This window comes from Coregonus clupeaformis, unplaced genomic scaffold, assembly GCF_020615455.1.
Source record: "Coregonus clupeaformis isolate EN_2021a unplaced genomic scaffold, ASM2061545v1 scaf1441, whole genome shotgun sequence".
NCBI classification, from domain to species: Eukaryota; Metazoa; Chordata; class Actinopteri; order Salmoniformes; family Salmonidae; genus Coregonus; species Coregonus clupeaformis.
Genome location: NW_025534895.1, coordinates 103,545 through 120,735, shown reverse-complemented (window position 1 = coordinate 120,735; position 17,191 = coordinate 103,545). Strand labels below are relative to the sequence as shown.

At 40.8% G+C, this 17,191-nt stretch overlaps 1 gene segment (V, D, J or C); it reads left to right on the top strand.

Moving 5' to 3' along the window:
• The first annotated feature begins 508 nt into the window (after nt 1–508).
• Nucleotides 509–11,287, top strand: LOC123487056. The segment is given in 4 exon segments: nt 509–539; nt 7,490–7,586; nt 9,871–10,001; nt 10,699–11,287. Coding segments are annotated over 4 exon segments (576 nt in total).
• The last annotated feature ends 5,904 nt before the right edge of the window (nt 11,288–17,191 follow it).

Below are 17,191 nucleotides of genomic sequence, written 5' to 3'. Positions count from 1 at the left end.
AAATTACAGGCCTCTCTCTTCTTTTTAAGTGGGAGAACTTGCACAATTGGTGGCTGACTAAATACGCCTTCCTAATATTGAGTTCCACCCCCTTTTGCCCTCAGAGCAGACTCAATTTGTCAGGTCATGGACTCTATAAGGTGTCGAAAGTGTTCCTTCCACAGGGATGCTGGCCCATGTTGACTCCAATGCTTCCCACAGCCATGAAGGGATGCACCTGATTGGCAATTTAAACGTTGCTCCACTTTTATCAAGGGCCCAATGTGTGCCATGAAAACACACCCCACACCATCACACCACCAACGTTGATACACAGCTTTTTGGATGCATGTACTCATGTGGTTTTGTCCATACCCTAGTCCTCCCATCAGCGTGAAACAGCAGGAACAGGGATTCATCAGATCAAACAATATTTTTCCAATTCTCCAGTGTCCAGTATTTCCGTTCCATAGCCCACTGCAAACTCAGTTTCTTGTTTTTTTGCTGAAAGAAGTGTAACTTTGTAAGGATGTCGGCTGCCATACCCCATTCGTGTCAAGGTACGATGTGTTGTGCATTCTTTTATGGGTCTTTGGTCACCAATGTTGTACTAGTCTGTCAGTTGACTAACTGTAGCCCGTCTGTTTCTCTGCACAATTCATGTCAGGCTCCTTTGTCCTCTTTCATCAATTACCCGTTTTCGACCACTGGCCTGCCGTTGGCTGAATGTCCTTTGGGTGGTGGACCATTCTTGATACACATGGGAAACTGTTGACTGTGAAAAACCTAGCAGCGTTGCAGTTCTTGACACACAAACCGGTGCGCCTGGCACCTACTACCATACCCCGTTAAAAGGCACTTCAATATTTTGTCTTGCCCATTCACTCTGAATGGCACACATACACAATCCATGTCTTAAATGTCTCAAGGCTTAGAAATCATTCTATAACCTGTCTCCTCCCCTTCATCTACACTGATTGAAGTGGATTTATCAAGTGACATCAATAAGCGATCACAGCTTTCACCTGTATTCAACTTGTCAGTCTGTCATGGTATGTTCCTAATGTTTTGTGCACTCAGTGTATATCATCCATTGTGTGACTGTTTTCATTTTGAGGTGTAGGTCGGTCAAATAATAAAGGGAACCTATGATACTCTAGACTGTAGTCCTCAACACCAATACTGGTCTAGTCCTCAACACTATCATTGGTCTAGTCCCGAACACTATCACTGGTCTAGTCCTCAACACTATCACTGGTCTAGTCCCTAACACTATCACTGGTCTAGTCCTGAACACTATCACTGGTCTAGTCCTCAACACTATCACTGGTTAGTCCTCAATACTATCACTGGTCTAGTCCTGAACACTATCACTGTTCTAGTCCCTAACACTATCACTGGTCTAGTCCTGAACACTATCACTGGTCTAGTCCTCAACACTATCACTGTTCTAGTCCCTAACACTATCACTGGTCTAGTCCTGAACACTATCACTGGTCTAGTCCTCAGTACTATCACTGGTCTAGTCCTCAACACTATCACTGGTCTAGTCCTGAACAATATCACTGGTCTAGTCCTGAACACTATCACTGGTCTAGTCCTGAACACTATCACTGGTCTAGTCCTCAACACTATCAATGGTCTAGTCCTCAGTACTATCAGTTGTCTAGTCCTGAACACTATCACTGGTCTAGTCCTCAACACTATCACTGGTCTAGTCCTCGGTACTATCACTGGTCTAGTCCTGAACACTATCACTGGTCTAGTCCTCAACACTATCACTGGTCTAGTCCTCAGTACTATCACTGATCTAGTCCTCAACACTATCACTGATCTAGTCCTCAACACTATCACTGGTCTAGTCCTCAGTACTATCACTGGTCTAGTCCTCAGTACTATCACTGGTCTAGTCCTCAGTACTATCACTGATCTAGTCCTCAACACTATCACTGGACTAGTCCTCAACACTATCACTGTTCTAGTCCCTAACACTATCACTGGTCTAGTTCTGAACACTATCACTGGTCTAGTCCTCAAAACTATCACTGTTCTAGTCCCTAACACTATCACTGGTCTAGTCCTGAACCCTATCACTAGTCTAGTCCTCAGTAGTATCACTGATCTAGTCCTCAACACTATCACTGGTCTAGTCCTGAACAATATCACTGGTCTAGTCCTGAACACTATTACTGGTCTAGTCCTGAACACTATCACTGGTCTAGTCCTCAACACTATCAATGGTCTAGTCCTCAGTACTATCACTTGTCTAGTCCTGAACACTATCACTGGTCTAGTCCTCAACACTATCACTGGTCTAGTCCTCAGTACTATCACTGGTCTAGTCCTGAACACTATCACTGGTCTAGTCCTCAACACTATCACTGGTCTAGTCCTCAGTACTATCACTGATCTAGTCCTCAACACTATCACTGGTCTAGTCCCTAACACTATCACTGGTCTAGTCTTCAGTACTATCACTGGTCTAGTCCTCAGTACTATCACTGGTCTAGTCCTCAGTACTATCACTGATTTAGTCCTCAACACTATCACTGGTCTAGTCCTCAACACTATCACTGGTCTAGTCCCTAACACAGAGACTGCATTCACAGTAAACGCTGCATATGGGGTGGCAGGTAGCCTAGCGGTTAAGAGGTCGCTAGTTCGAATCCCTGAGCCGACTAGGTGAAACATTTGTCGATGTGCCCTTGAGTAAGGCCCTTATTGCTCCTGTAAGTCCCTCTGGATAAGAACATCTGCTAAGTGAAGTAAATGTAATATGTCAGCTCAATCAAAAATTATCTTGACATTTCTATCCGGCAATCTGTAACACTTCAATGATACAGCTTTTATTTCAGATGAAGGGCTCGATGATGGCATGTAGAAATAACATTCAATTGTTAATACATTTTTCCATGTAGCATATGAAATTAAACTGTAATGAGGTTATATAGCCTAATATTGCAATTGTCCGGTAATTTTCTGTAAAATATATTACCTTGGAGACAGAGGGCAAATATCCAGATGAAGATGGTGATAAAAGCCATGGTTGTTGTGGGTTCTGTTGTCATGAAGGACAGCTCTCAGTCATGAAGTGTTAAACTCACAGGGCTATAAACACTCTCAGACCACTGAAGCATGTGCTGTCTATGCAGAGCATCATCACTATGCAAATAATCTTCTGGTCTTCTCCCCATCCACCATTATTCAGTAAAGTGTCCTACATGTAAGTAGTCTTCCTATACAGAGACTGATGTGATGTAGAAACATGATAGCTATGTAATCACTGATATGGTTTCTGATATAAGTGCTGAATGGGGACTGATAGAATGACTTTAGACATCTACATGTGGAGCATAACGTTATTACTGTTTTATTAGAATAGATAGTATCTGCTTTCTGTAGCTCAGCTGGTAGAGCACGGCGCTTGTAACGACAAGGTAGTGGGTTCGATCCCCGGGACCACCGATACACAAAAAGAATGTATGCACGCATGACTGTAAGTCGCTTTGGATAAAAGCGTCTGCTAAACGGCATATTATTATTATTATTATTATTATTCTGTCTCCCTCCAGTGGTTAGGGTTAGTAACTGCAGTCTATGTGTTGAATATGTGATGCTGCTGATTGGCTGTGCTCTACAGGGGAGATCTCCACAGATCATACGTCTCCAGTTTCCTGTTTCACCTGCTGCTCTCTGGAACTACCACAGTGGTGTGAGGGAGGATGTATGGGTAATGTTTAAGTGGTATATTGTATGTGTTGGAATCATGTTGATTAAATTATAGCTATTCAAAACACAGTTCATCTTTAGGGGTTTTGATCATTGCACATCATCTCTATTCAGATTGGTTGATGTGTCATTGTACTGGATCATATCCTCCCCTCAGCACCTGCAGTAGGTCCCAGCTGTAGCAGTACAGTCACTGTGCAGTCTGACTGAGGGAGGTTTTTGTACGACTCTGTATCACTGTGTGAAAACATATTTACTATTTGGATAGTGGAAACTGACAGTAGTAATCTCCTGCATCTTCAGCCTGGACTCCACTGATGGTCAGAGTGAAGTCACTCCCAGATCCACTACCACTGAATCTAGATGGAGTCCCAGACTGAAGTGTTTTAGCATAGTAAATAAGGAGTTTACTAGTATTATACTCTATTGTATTATACTAGTACTTTATTACCATCAGTCCCTATTGTATTATACTAGTACTTCAGTACTATCAGTCCCTATTGTACTGTTAACCATGATGTCCTTCTGGACAGACTGGAGAGGTGGGTTGCCCTCTCCGGTCAAATTCTAAATTGGTTTAGGACCTATTTAACCGGTCGAGAGTTTTTTGACACCCTTGGTGAACATAGTTAAAAGAAAATACAAATCACAGTTGGCATTCTACAAGGCTCGATTTTGGGTCCGTTACTGTTCAGTTTACATATGTTATCATATGGAACCGTTATCAGAAAGCACAGCATTGATTTTCACTGCTGCGCAGACGATACTCAACTTTACATTTCTGTGTCACCAGAGGATTTCAACTTCATGGATAAATTATTAGACTGTATTAGTTATTTAACTACTTGGACGGCTCACAACTTGGGCTCCCGAGTGGTGCAGTGGTCTAAGGCACTACATCTCTGTGCTTGAGGCGTCACTACAGATCCCCTGGTTCGATTCCAGGCTGTATCACAACCGGCCGTGATTGGGAGTCCCATAGGGCAGCGCACAATTGGCCCAGCGTCGTCTGGGTTTGGCCTGTGTAGGCTGTCATTGTAAATAAGAATTTGTTCTTAACTGACTTGCCTAGTTAAATAAAGGTAAAATGTGTGTTATTTTTTATTTATTTAAAAATAACTTCCTCCAGCTAAATCAAGACAAGACAGAGGTACTTATTGTTGGACCAGAAGCACAGAGAGAGAATCTAGCCAAACATTTTAATGCACGGGCAATAAAGATAAAACACTAGGTAAAAAAACCTAGGTGTTATTTTAGATTCAGAACAAAATTTCGAATCACACATTAGGAATGTGACCAAAATAGCTTTTTACAACCTGAGGAACATTTCCAAGATGCGGCCGTTTCTCTCTCAGGCTGATACAGAGACACTCATCAATGCTTTCATTACAAGCAGGCTTGACTGCTGTGATGCTCTCCTGTCTGGTCTACCCATGAAAGCCATTGGTCAACTGCAAAACATACAGAATGCTGCAGCACGGGTACTGATCAAGACCAGACGTAGAGTACACATTACAGCGCTTTAAAGATCTCTGCACTGGCTGCCTGTGAGTTTTAGAATTAATTTTAAGATTGGTTTTTAAATCAATCCACGATTGTGCACCCCAATACATGTCAGACTGCTTTTAAGTAATGTTCCCAGTAGGTCCCTCAGGTCCTCTGGCACTGGCCTTTTAACCATCCCAAAGCCTAGGACCAAGAGGCATGGAGAGGCAGCCTTTAGTTATTATGCCCACAGCCTCTGGAATAGCCTGCCAGAGAACCTGAGGGGGGACGAAACTGTGGAAATATTTAAAAGAGATCTTAAAACACATATTTTTACCTTTGCTTTCCTTAGGGTTCTTTTTAGTTGTTCAGTTTGTGTCATTCTTTTGTTTTTATCTTATGTTTGTTGAGTAGTAAATATTTCAGCTATTTTCATTGTTTTTTATTAGTTTCTTCCTGTAAAGCACTTTTTGTTGCATTCCATGTCTGAAATGTGCTGTATAAATTTGATTTGATTATACTAGTATTTCAGTACTATCAGAGCCCATTATATTATACTAATACTTCAGTATTCAGGGTGGTACTGCGAGTGATCTATCTGTGAAGGTGCTCACACTTGTGTGAAGGAGGTTTTTTGTACAGAGACCACCAGAATGAATCACTGTGGAGGACTTTTGGAAGTGGCACAAAACTGGTTCTAAAAAGTATGTAAAATTTTGTCTTTCTTCCATCATACAACAAAATGTAATCATGATATTGAACAACGTTATGAGATTGTATCATCTTCTCCAGAGGAAATACTTTTACTCTATATCTTTTTTAGAAATGTCTGTCAACACATTGGTAGATTGGTAAATGGAAGAGAAGGGAGAGAGTTGTTCACATACCACCAAGTTTATTTGGCAATAATAACGTGCGATTTTAAAATAACACATTTTGATACACAATATTGCATGTTAGCTCATTGTGCTGTCAAGATGTAGCTAATACTATTTATATAAGCAACAGTTTGTATTGTATTCATAGTAGATACTAACACAGACATGGTTTAAAGGTGAACCTCATCTATAGTTTTGAACAGTAATTTGAGGTCATTTTGGTTTGTGTCTCAAAGTAGATTTGACAAAAATTAATATGGAGGTTTCATGTAAGATTTTACATTGTGAATGTTAAATGATACTGTATCCAGACTATATATGGTATCTGTTCCCTGCATGTCTTTCTAGAATTAGAGGCGGTTTCCCAGACACAGATTAAGCCTGGTCCTGGAATAAAAAGCAATCTCAGTGGAGAATCTCAATAAAAATGCTTTTAGTCTAGGACTAGGCTTGACCTTTGTCCGGGGAAACCGCCAGTGTTTTGTTGCTCTTTGAAGGCTACACTGTAGAGCATGAATGTACCTTTACATGTTTTGTCAAATAATTAGTCCAGACTTTTTTTTGTTTACCTATTTCTTCATAGACTAAGTGTTTGGTTGTTCTAAGTTGTTCTAAGTTGTTCTCTGTACTGTAGCTAGTTGTTTATACTGTTTACTGTCAATCTGAAATGGTTTTGTTCACTGATAACACAGTGGCTGTGTCCGAATACCCACATTAGCCTACTATATACACTCATTTTGGTGTTTAATCAAATAGAATTCACTCGTCTTTTCCCGACTCACGTGTTTGACGACAGCTGATAATCAGATAAATTGATGCGCTGTACAAAAATGAACGAATCACGAATTAGCGGACGCATTCGGAGTACTATGTTCAAAATTTCATATACTATAAAACGCTAGTTTTTCACATACTATTTAGTACAGTAGTATGGATATTCAGACATGGCCAGTGTCTTTTCTCCCTCTCCTCTGGGGAGTTCTTCTCCCCTCTCCTAATGTTATAGAGTAGTATTAGTAGTAGTAGTAGTAGTAGTAGTTGTTGTTGTTGTTGTTGTTGTTGTTGTTGTTGTTGTTGTAGTTTTAGTAGTAGTAGTAGTAGTAGTAGTAGTAGTAGTAGTTGTTGTTGTTGTTGTTGTTGTAGTAGTAGTAGCTCTCGTCTCGTCTCGTCTCGTCTCGTCTCCTCTCCTAATATAGAGTTGTAGTAGCTGACCCTCTCCTCTCCTCTCCTCTCCTCTCCTCTCCTCTCCTCTCCCTCTCCTCTCCTCTCCTCTCCTCTCCTCTCCTCTCCTCTCCTCTCCTCTCCTCTCCTCTCCTAATATAGGGTTGTAGTAGCTGACCTGCCTCTCTCCTCTCTCCTCCAGCTAGTCCCTCTGTCAAGCCCACAGTGTCTCTGCTCCATCCTGTCCTCCTGAGCAGTTCTCTGGGGGCTCGGCCACACCGGCCTGACTGCTGAGCGGCTACTCCTCAGCAGCACTCTGACCCTGAGCAAAGCATGCTGGGAAGAGGGAGGCATGTACACCTGCAGGGTCGTCCACAACGACAAATCCATTTAAATCAGACATTTGGTTGAGGTCCATTTGGGGACTTGGTTTGGGGGGCTGAAGTGATTGTAACTTTGAAGTAATGTTGAGGTCATAACACCTTTTGTGTTACTTTTTACTTTGCATTTGGACAGGTATTGTGTTTTCAAAACCTCTAATAACTTTTAGATGATCTTTCAGGTCATGACAAATATACAGAGTTACAACCATGATGATGATGATGATGATGATGATGATGGAGAACATGTGATATGAATTATGCTTTCTATCCTTATTCAAGGTTTCCTCGCTGATCAGTGTTCCATGTCACTGTCTCTTCCCCCTCAGCACCTGCAGTAGGTCCCAGCTGTAGCAGTACAGTCACTGTGCAGTCTGACTGAGGGAGGTTTTTGTACAGCTCTGTATCACTGAAGTGTTGTAGCCGTGTAAATAAGGAGTTTAGGAGCTCCTCCAGGTTTCTGTTGGTACCAGGCTAGGTAGTTATTACCAAGCACTGCTGGTTTTACAGTCAATAATGACGGTCTGTTCTGGGAGAACAGCTATCACTGCAGGAGTCTGAGTCACAGTGACCTGTCCTCTGGATTCTGAAAAATAGAATTACAAATATTATATGAATAAATTATTACATATAGTAATCAATAGTTCTGAATAGAAATATTATCATTGATATACATTTCCATGGTGTAGATTTAATTAATTTTCAACAGTAAATTCTGAAAAGTGTCCAGATGAGGATGATGATAAAAGTCATGGTTGTTGTGGGTTCTGTTGTCATGAAGGACAGCTCTCAGTCATGAGGTGTTAAACTCACAGGGATATAAACACTACCAGAGCAGTGGAGCAGATGCGTTATGCAAATGAGTGTTTCAAATCTATTTCAGTTTCCAAGTAGGCTCCCATCATTACAATATATTTTGTCCTGCATGAGTTTGTTTTACTAATAATAGTAATTAGGTGGGTACTTATATTTGTCCTATTTCACGCGTGTATTATATGGGAATTAGAAATTTTTTTGGGGGGGGATATCCCAACTCCACCTGAGACATCCTCGGAGAGTGGGGTCACATACAGCATCTTTCATTATAAACAGAGACCCTGGAGCAATTAGGGTTAAGTGCCTTTCTAAAGGGCACATCGACAGATGTTTCACAGTGTCGGCCTGGGGATTTGAACTAGCAACCATTTGGCTACTAGGCCAACGCTCTAACCGCTAGCTACCTGCCTTCCCTTTAATAACATCAAACATCAAATGTTTACTCAAATAACTCATATATGGCAACTTTTATGTCACACCATCATTTATTTTTATTCTGATGATGATAAGACATTATGAACTGTCTGTTCACTCATGCTTGGTCTCTTATGTAAGTTCCTCTAATCAGTTAGTGAACACTTCTCTAAACTAAAGCTGGTAGGATTCCTCTGGTAGTGTTGTCTGTCCTCTGTGACTTTACCACCACTGTTAAATCTGAGATCAACATCTTTAATAAAGGAATATACAACATGGATCACTATCACTACTGCTGCTGCTGTTGTCTTTCATATGGACAATATGGAGGAATACTAGCAACACTGGATCTAATGTTGGACTATACCTACAGACTAGGAGAACATCTGATACATAGAAGAAGGAAGAAAAAATACTAATATCTGGTTTTAAGATGCAATTCATATTTGCATTATCTAGAAACAGCTTATTTGAAGTGTTTGTTCTACCTGGAAGATGTTAAAGTGTATTTGTGTTGAATGTGATTCTGTATGAGTGATCTTCACTGTAACAGCTGCAGCATCACAACACAGAGAGGTTTTTGTACCAGCAGTAATAGGGATTGTATCACTGTGGTTGACTTTTGGTAGCGGCACCAGACTTGATGTTGGAAGTAAGTAAACAACAAAATTAACTGTTTTATTCAGCTTTGATGTTGTGTTTCAATATCTCTATAAATCTAGCCTCGATATTGAGGATTTTTTAACATACTTTTTTTTACATGATTTTGGGGGGAATAATACAAAGCCTACACATAATATGGCCAATTTTAATTAGTATGTCATTACATCTAATTAAATTTGACCTGCCTTTAAACGATGAGAGTGATTAGCCTACATTTGATTAGGTGTATGAATAAACATACTGTACCTTGTAGGAAATGTTCAATAAACAGGTTTTGCAATTTTGGGGGCAAAACAAAACAAAAAATACTTCATTTCAAATTAACAAGATAAAATCATCTTTGGCAAGTATTCATAACATATTAGAGTCAATTATTTAAACCACAGTACAAAGAATTTCAGCTTGGCCAATGTTCAGGAGGTTTTTGTACGAGCAGTAATAGGAATTGTATCACTGTGGGTCACTTTTGGTAGCGGCACCAGACTAGATGTTGGAAGTAAGTAACAAGCTCACTTGATATTTCTTTCTGATTACACTTATTAAGTATGTTATTCTTACACTCTGTCTCTATGAGAATATTGTGATTTTAGATTTTCAAAATGTTTTAATTGCTTTTTAATGAGCCTTTCAAATAACATTTTTTTAAATCAAAATGTTAAATTGCAGGTTTATTTGTATGTCTGATTTGTATGATTGCAGAATATAACTCTTAATTCTGGTATGATGACTATTTAATAGCATTGGATATAGTAGTCATTATTGATGCATTAAGTTCATGGTAGCCTTCACTGTTAGTGTGAAGACAAAGGGTCTCAGTTATGTTTGTAACAGACTTCATGAACTAACATGGTTGATATGTGATTAAAACTAATCTATGCTCAAATTCTGCAAATACTATGAATATGGCAAGGCTATTCTGATCAGATCCATTCCTAAATAATATCTGTATGACATGTATAACTGATGCTGTATGACTTGTAACTCTACTTATTTAATACTTGTTCGGTTCATTAATCTGCTTTATCATATTACAGTTTGTGTTTATCCACATCTTTTACCAATCTAACTTTTACATTAATATTTAGAGGGCATTTCCAATTCACTTCATTTTGATGTGTACTTTGCTGAATATAATTTCTTACTGTAACTGTACTTGATGTAGTTACTTAGTTGATGTGTTCTGTTTGTTCCAGGTAACAGAGTCCCCATCCTCACCGTCCTGCCCCCCTCTAGTGAGGAGCTGTCCAGTAAGTCAACAGCCACACTGACGTGTCTGGCCAACAAGGGCTTCCCCTCAGACTGGACCATGAGCTGGAAAGTGGACGGGACCAGCAAGAAGCAGGAGGCCAGTCCCAGGGTCCAGGAGAAGGATGGCCTGTACAGCTGGAGCAGCACACTGACTCTCACTGCCCAGGAGTGGACCAAGGCAGGAGAGGTGACCTGTGAAGCCCAGCAGAAATCCCAGACTCCAGTCACCAAGACCCTGAGGAGGGCTAACTGTTCTGGGTAGGACCCCTCAGTCACACACCCCTGTGGAGAGAGGATACTGGTTCCTCTGCTTTGACTTGCTTCGTTTTAAAATCAGTCGCTCTTCAATATAGTGATCACTCTGGTGTAGACTAACAGGGGGCTTGGCTTGAGTTCATGTGTCAATCCATTCTGTAGATTGAAATGTTGTTAGTTTTAGATTTGATGTGATCTGCTTTTATTCACTATCATGTTTGCTTTGATGCTTCGATTGTGTGATAATGGATTAAAATAAAGATTTCTTTTTGGAATGTATATTGTTGTTGTTTTTATTAATAAACTGGATAATAGATACTGTATATTTGCAATATTCTGGAAAAATATGTTTTCAGTAAGGCTGATTAATGGTGTCTTTAAAAACTGTCAAGTCTAAAACTCACTCTAACATCATAATTGACCAGTATTTAATACTATCACAATATACTATGATATAATAGAAGAGGTTCTGCCATGGTAGTAGTTGACTGTCTTCATTCATCAGGATACTGAGTCTGTGTCAGACGTGTTTGACTTGACAGACTTTATAGTAGTATAATAAGAACTATCAAACAGTCAACCGATATCTTGGACTCTCACGTGTGTTATAGGCTTTGATTTGAAGCTAAAATAAAAAATAAAAAATTACAAATATTACAAGTGGCACTACTTCAAGATATAGCAGCGTTTCCCATACTCGGTCCTCAAGGGGTGCACATTTAGTTTTTTGTCCTAACACTACACAGCTGATTCAAATTATCATAACTTGATGATTAGTTGAATCAGGTGTGTAGTGCTAGAGCAAAAACCAAAACGTGCACCCCTTGGGGTCCCGAGGACCGAGTTTGGGAAACGCTGTTATATAGTGTAGTGACAGTCTTCTCTACCTCCAACCCCCTGGGAACAGAGTGAACATCTGTTGAAAGTGCTGCTCTATTCTGGGACAAGCAGAACCACCCAGCCCTGTCTATGCAAATCTCAGTTTCACTCCCACAGATACCAGTCTAGCAGTTGAACAGTTTCACTGCCTGAAATACCCTGGACTGGGCCAGATGTGAGGGAGTGGACTGGTTTTACTGTAACCTCAATTGTGGATTCAACGAGGGGGACTTTCTTACAATGAATAAACCACCATTTAATAGATGACATAAAATATGGGTATTACTAAATATAGGTATTGACAGTTACTGACATCACATTCTAATTCCTAATTCTATGGTTACGGAGATGTTTGTAATGTCTGAGCTCAAAATATTTTTCCTCAAAGCAGAGGGCAGGTGTCCAGATGAGGATGGTGATAAAAGTCATGTTTTTGTGGGTTCTGTTGTCATGAAGGACAGCTCTCAGTCATTAAGTGTTCAACTCACAGGGATATAAACACTCCCAGACCTCTGAAGCATGTGCTGGCAATGCAAAGTGTTCTCTCTAACCAAACAGACTTTCATGGTCCCACAGAGAAACTGTAGTTGAAGAGATCTTCTTCTTTGGTATAATAGTGTTCGCAACAATTATGTGTATTCCGCCACCTACTGTACATGTGGATAATAAGGATCCAAAAGGAAAAAATGTTGGGTAAAAAATAAATAAATACATATATTTTTTAAAATCCATACAAACTATCTGTAATGAAATGTTAATTAAACTAAATCAAAACGAAATGTGTTTTAATCAGGTCCCTACATAGGCTCAGAAGGATCCTGTGATGGCGGGACATTTCCTGACGACAATAGTCCTTGCAGTGCTTCTGCTGTTTAAGTCTTCTCATTTACATTTACATTTACATCATTTAGCAGACGCTCTTATCCAGAGCGACTGGATTGGTGCAAATTGGTGCATTCACCTTATAGCCAGTGGAATAACCACATAGCCAGTGGGATAACCACTCGGCTGCAGATATAATGATGTCCAGCTTCTTAGACACTTGTGCAGTTCAATTAATAACTGTGGCTATAAATGCTACAAAATACACCTTTTTCACAATAAGTGTATCCAGATTACTTGATTAAAGTATAACATTTGCAACTGGTTGTGGTGCATCCACCACCATATCTTCTTCAGAACTTCAATGCTCTTCACCACCTCCACATAGGAGACTTGCTGTACAGCCCTGATCCTTGACACCTCAACCTCTTTCACCCTAACAGAACACTCAGGGTATTCAGAATTATGATCCCCGCCACAGTTGAAACATTTTACATCCACAGACTCTTCAATAACATATTCCTTCCATCTGCAAACACTTGACACATGGCCAAACGTTTTACACTTTTTGCATTGCTTCGGGTTTTGCACGAATGCTCTTACAGCGTATCTTATATCCCAACTTTACATAGGGTGGTAAATACTCATCAAACATCAATAATACAGATAAACTTTGCTCCTTTTTCCCATTCTCCATACGGGTCAAGCGACATGCATTAACTACTCCTGGAATTCTTTGCCTAAGATATTGATTATCAATGTCCAACGGGACGCCAGAAATAACACCTTTTACCGGTTTCCTGCTCCGAAAACCAAAGCTGTTCACTTCATGCGTCTATATTTTCGCGAGCCACAATGCACATTCCTTTTGCTCTTTAGATACACACCATATCAACACCATACCACTCCTGGTTACTATGATATCAACACCATACCACTCCTGGTTACTATGATATCAACACCATACCACTCCTGGTTACTATGATATCAACACCATACCACTCCTGGTTACTATGATATCAACACCATACCACTCCTGGTTACTTTGACTGCATCCACATTTCCCAATGCCTTCTTCACCATCCTCGTGACTTCAAAAGGGTTTCCCAAATAAACATCTTTATCCAAAAAATTTACTCCAACAAGGAACTGTCACACCCTGACGTGTGAAACTCTAGTATGTTGAGTCAGGGTGTGGAGTTCTATGTTGTATTTTCTATGTTATCAGTCTAGGTGTTGTATTTCTATGTTTGGCCGGGTGTGATTCCCAATCAGACAGCTGTCGCTCGTTGTCTCTGATTGGGGATCATACTTAGGCAGCAGGGGCGGTGTGTTCAATAGGGCGATATGGGCGACGCACTGCCAAACGGGAAAAGGAAGGGATTTTTTTTCTAATCAATTATATCACGGCAACAGTAGTTATCAGTGTTGTAATCTAGACGTCTGATCTGACTGCCACTAAATGTCCATTGTCCAATCAGGCTAAAGTCGTGCTTCAAATGCCCCCCCCCCCCTTTTGGGGCGATTTCAGTCAGGTTGAAAATCGCCCAGAAGTCTGTCATAGACTCCCATGTAAAATCTATTTTTTTCAAATATCAGAGCTTTCAATACAATCTCTATGGGTTTCTGAGGGCTTGCACTTACGCGCTTTCGTCATACGTAACACATATCCATGAACGTAACTAAGAAAAGAGCGGGTAGCAGCGTCAATCAATTCACTACTATCAAAATGGCTAGGCTTCAGTCCAACTCGATTGTGTCTTTGAAAGAAGTTCCTTTTTGTCGGCGAACAAATGAAGATAAATTGGCAACGAAACAATTAGGACCTCCCAGACCAAATTTAATAATTCAACAGGTTTCTACTAAAGGGGGAAGTCCTACACCCGAGGATTTTCCAAAAATTGGTATGAACGGAAAACCTGGCTAGCAGGCTGCGATGTAGCTAATGCAGTTTTCTGCTACCCCTGCTTACTGTTTAACCCTGAAGGCGGCACGGCAGACAGCACCGCTTGGACAGCGACTGGTGTAACCGACATGCACCATCTTTCAGAAAAAATTAAGAAACATGAGCTGTCAAAGACCCACATGGATAGCTGTTTGAGATTGTCAGCTTTGGGAAGAGTGAATATTGCCACTCAACTGGATGAGGGATACAGGCTAGCTGTCCGCCGCCACAACGATGAGGTTAGCAAGAACCGCCATATCCTCAGCCGGCTAATCCAGTGTGTTAAGTTTTGCGGAGTGTTTGAGTTAGCTTTGCGAGGCAAAGATGAAACTGAGGGCTCCACCAACCCTGGTATTTTTCTTGGACTTGTCAACTTTGTGGCACAATTAGATGAGGTGTTTGATGACCATCTTAAAAATGCTAAAGTTTTCAAGGGCACATCAAAGACCATTCAAAACGAGCTACTGGAGTGTATGCTAGCGGTCACGAAGGAACATATTGTGGAGGAGGTGAAGTCTGCGAACTTCGTAGCTATCCAAGCTGACGAGACCACGGATGTTTCTACACAGACACAGTTGGTGCTTGTGCTGAGGTACATAGATAGCAAGCACAAAGTGCAGGAGCGCTTTTTTGAGTTCCTTCCCATCTCGGAATCAACCTCATTCTCAATCGCCAGTGTACTTTTGGAGAGACTGAACGGTCTTTTTTCCGATGACGAGAAAGTCAAACTCATTGCGCAAGCTTACGATGGAGCCAGTGTGATGAGGGGAGAGAAGGTAGGTGTGCAGCAGAAGGTGCGTGAGCATTTCAAGAATGCCCATTACGTGCATTGCTATGCGCATCAGCTGAATTTGATCATGCATCAAGCTACTTCTCGCATCAAAAAAGTGAACATTTTCTTTTCCGATCTGAGCGGGATTACAACTTTTTTTTCCCGGTCACCCAAACGCACCAGCATTCTTGACCAGACTGTTGCACGAAGACTGCCCAGACCTTCATCCACACGGTGGAACTTCAACAGCAGAGTCGTGGAACACTGTCTACGAGAATCGAGACGACCTCATAGAATGTTTTGAAGCCATCCGGACGGGTTCATTGGGTTCATTTGACCAGCTTACTGTGAGAGAGGCATCTGGTTACGTGAGGATGCTACATGATGAAGATTTTATTTTTTTTCCTGCGGCTTTTTCACAAAATCATGCCCCACGTCGACATTCTGTACCAGAAGCTACAGAAGAAGGACATCGATGCTGTCTTTATCAAACGTGCCCTCGACAGCTTCACAAGCAGTGTGCAGGCCATAAGGTAAGATTAAACAATATCATTCGATCTTTCTCAAAGCAGAGCTTTATTTGAAAATGTATGCATGAAAGGAGACTGCATTTGTGTTTGAAATCACATTATTCTCATTATATATGGCCAGTGGTGTAATCTATCTTATTTTATATACTATGTGTACTGTGCAGTGGTGCTCATAAGCTTAGTGATCCCATGCTAAAGTTGACTAAAAGAGGAATAAAAAAATAAAAAAATCATCTTTTGGAAATTGATCTTAATGACTTAATTAAAAAAGTTGGAAAATCCAACCTTTAAGGACACCAATTTTCTTTTCTTTTTTATTCCTCTTTTTAGTCAACTTTAGCATGGGATCATAAGCTTATGAGCACCACTGTATACTGTGCTGAACATCCAGGCTATGTGAGACACAAAGGCTAACTTAAACACTAAAGACTTTATGCATCCCTGCCCATTTTAAGTGGAACTTAAGTATTTGTACTATACATGGATACATTGCATATACCTGTGCATCACATAGACAACAATACTGTACAAAGCCAACAAACACATTGGTCTGTTTGCCTTCAGGGACTCCTCTCAACAGCAGCTGCAAGAAGCAACAGGAGCCAAAAGACCCAGAACAGCTTTGAGAGAAGAGGAGAAGCAGAGGCTGTCTGAAGAGGTCTGCAACACCATCCTGGATCACACCAAAGAAAGGTTCTCTTTCTCTGGCCACCTTGTGAGTGCTACCTTACTGCAAGCAGACATGTTTGAAAGGTACTGCCATTCATTTCCTGATGAGGCTCTGAATGCCACTGTGAATGCATACCCCATGCTGAGCAAGGCAAAGCTCAAGACAGAACTATCTCTGATCTATGAGAATCCTGAATTCAAGGGGAGGCTGTGGTGCACTGGCACTGTACCAGGTTCTCATGAGCTACAACCTCCAGGAGACGTTCTCTGAGACTGTGACTCTGTTGAACATCCTCATAACTACTCCCATGACAACAGCTGAAGCTGAGAGATGTTTCTCAACTTTGACACGAGTTAAGACATTCCTGCGAAATTCAATGGGCCAGGAACGTCTGAATGCACTGGCCATGCTTTCCATGGAGAGGGAACTAGTCCTCAGCATGCCTGATTTCAATGAGAAAGTCATTGAACGCTTTGCTGTATTGAAACAGAGAAGAGAACAGTTTCAGTACAAGTAATGTAGCCTCTCTCTCTCTTTGTCCCTCCCTGTCTGTCTCTTTAACACA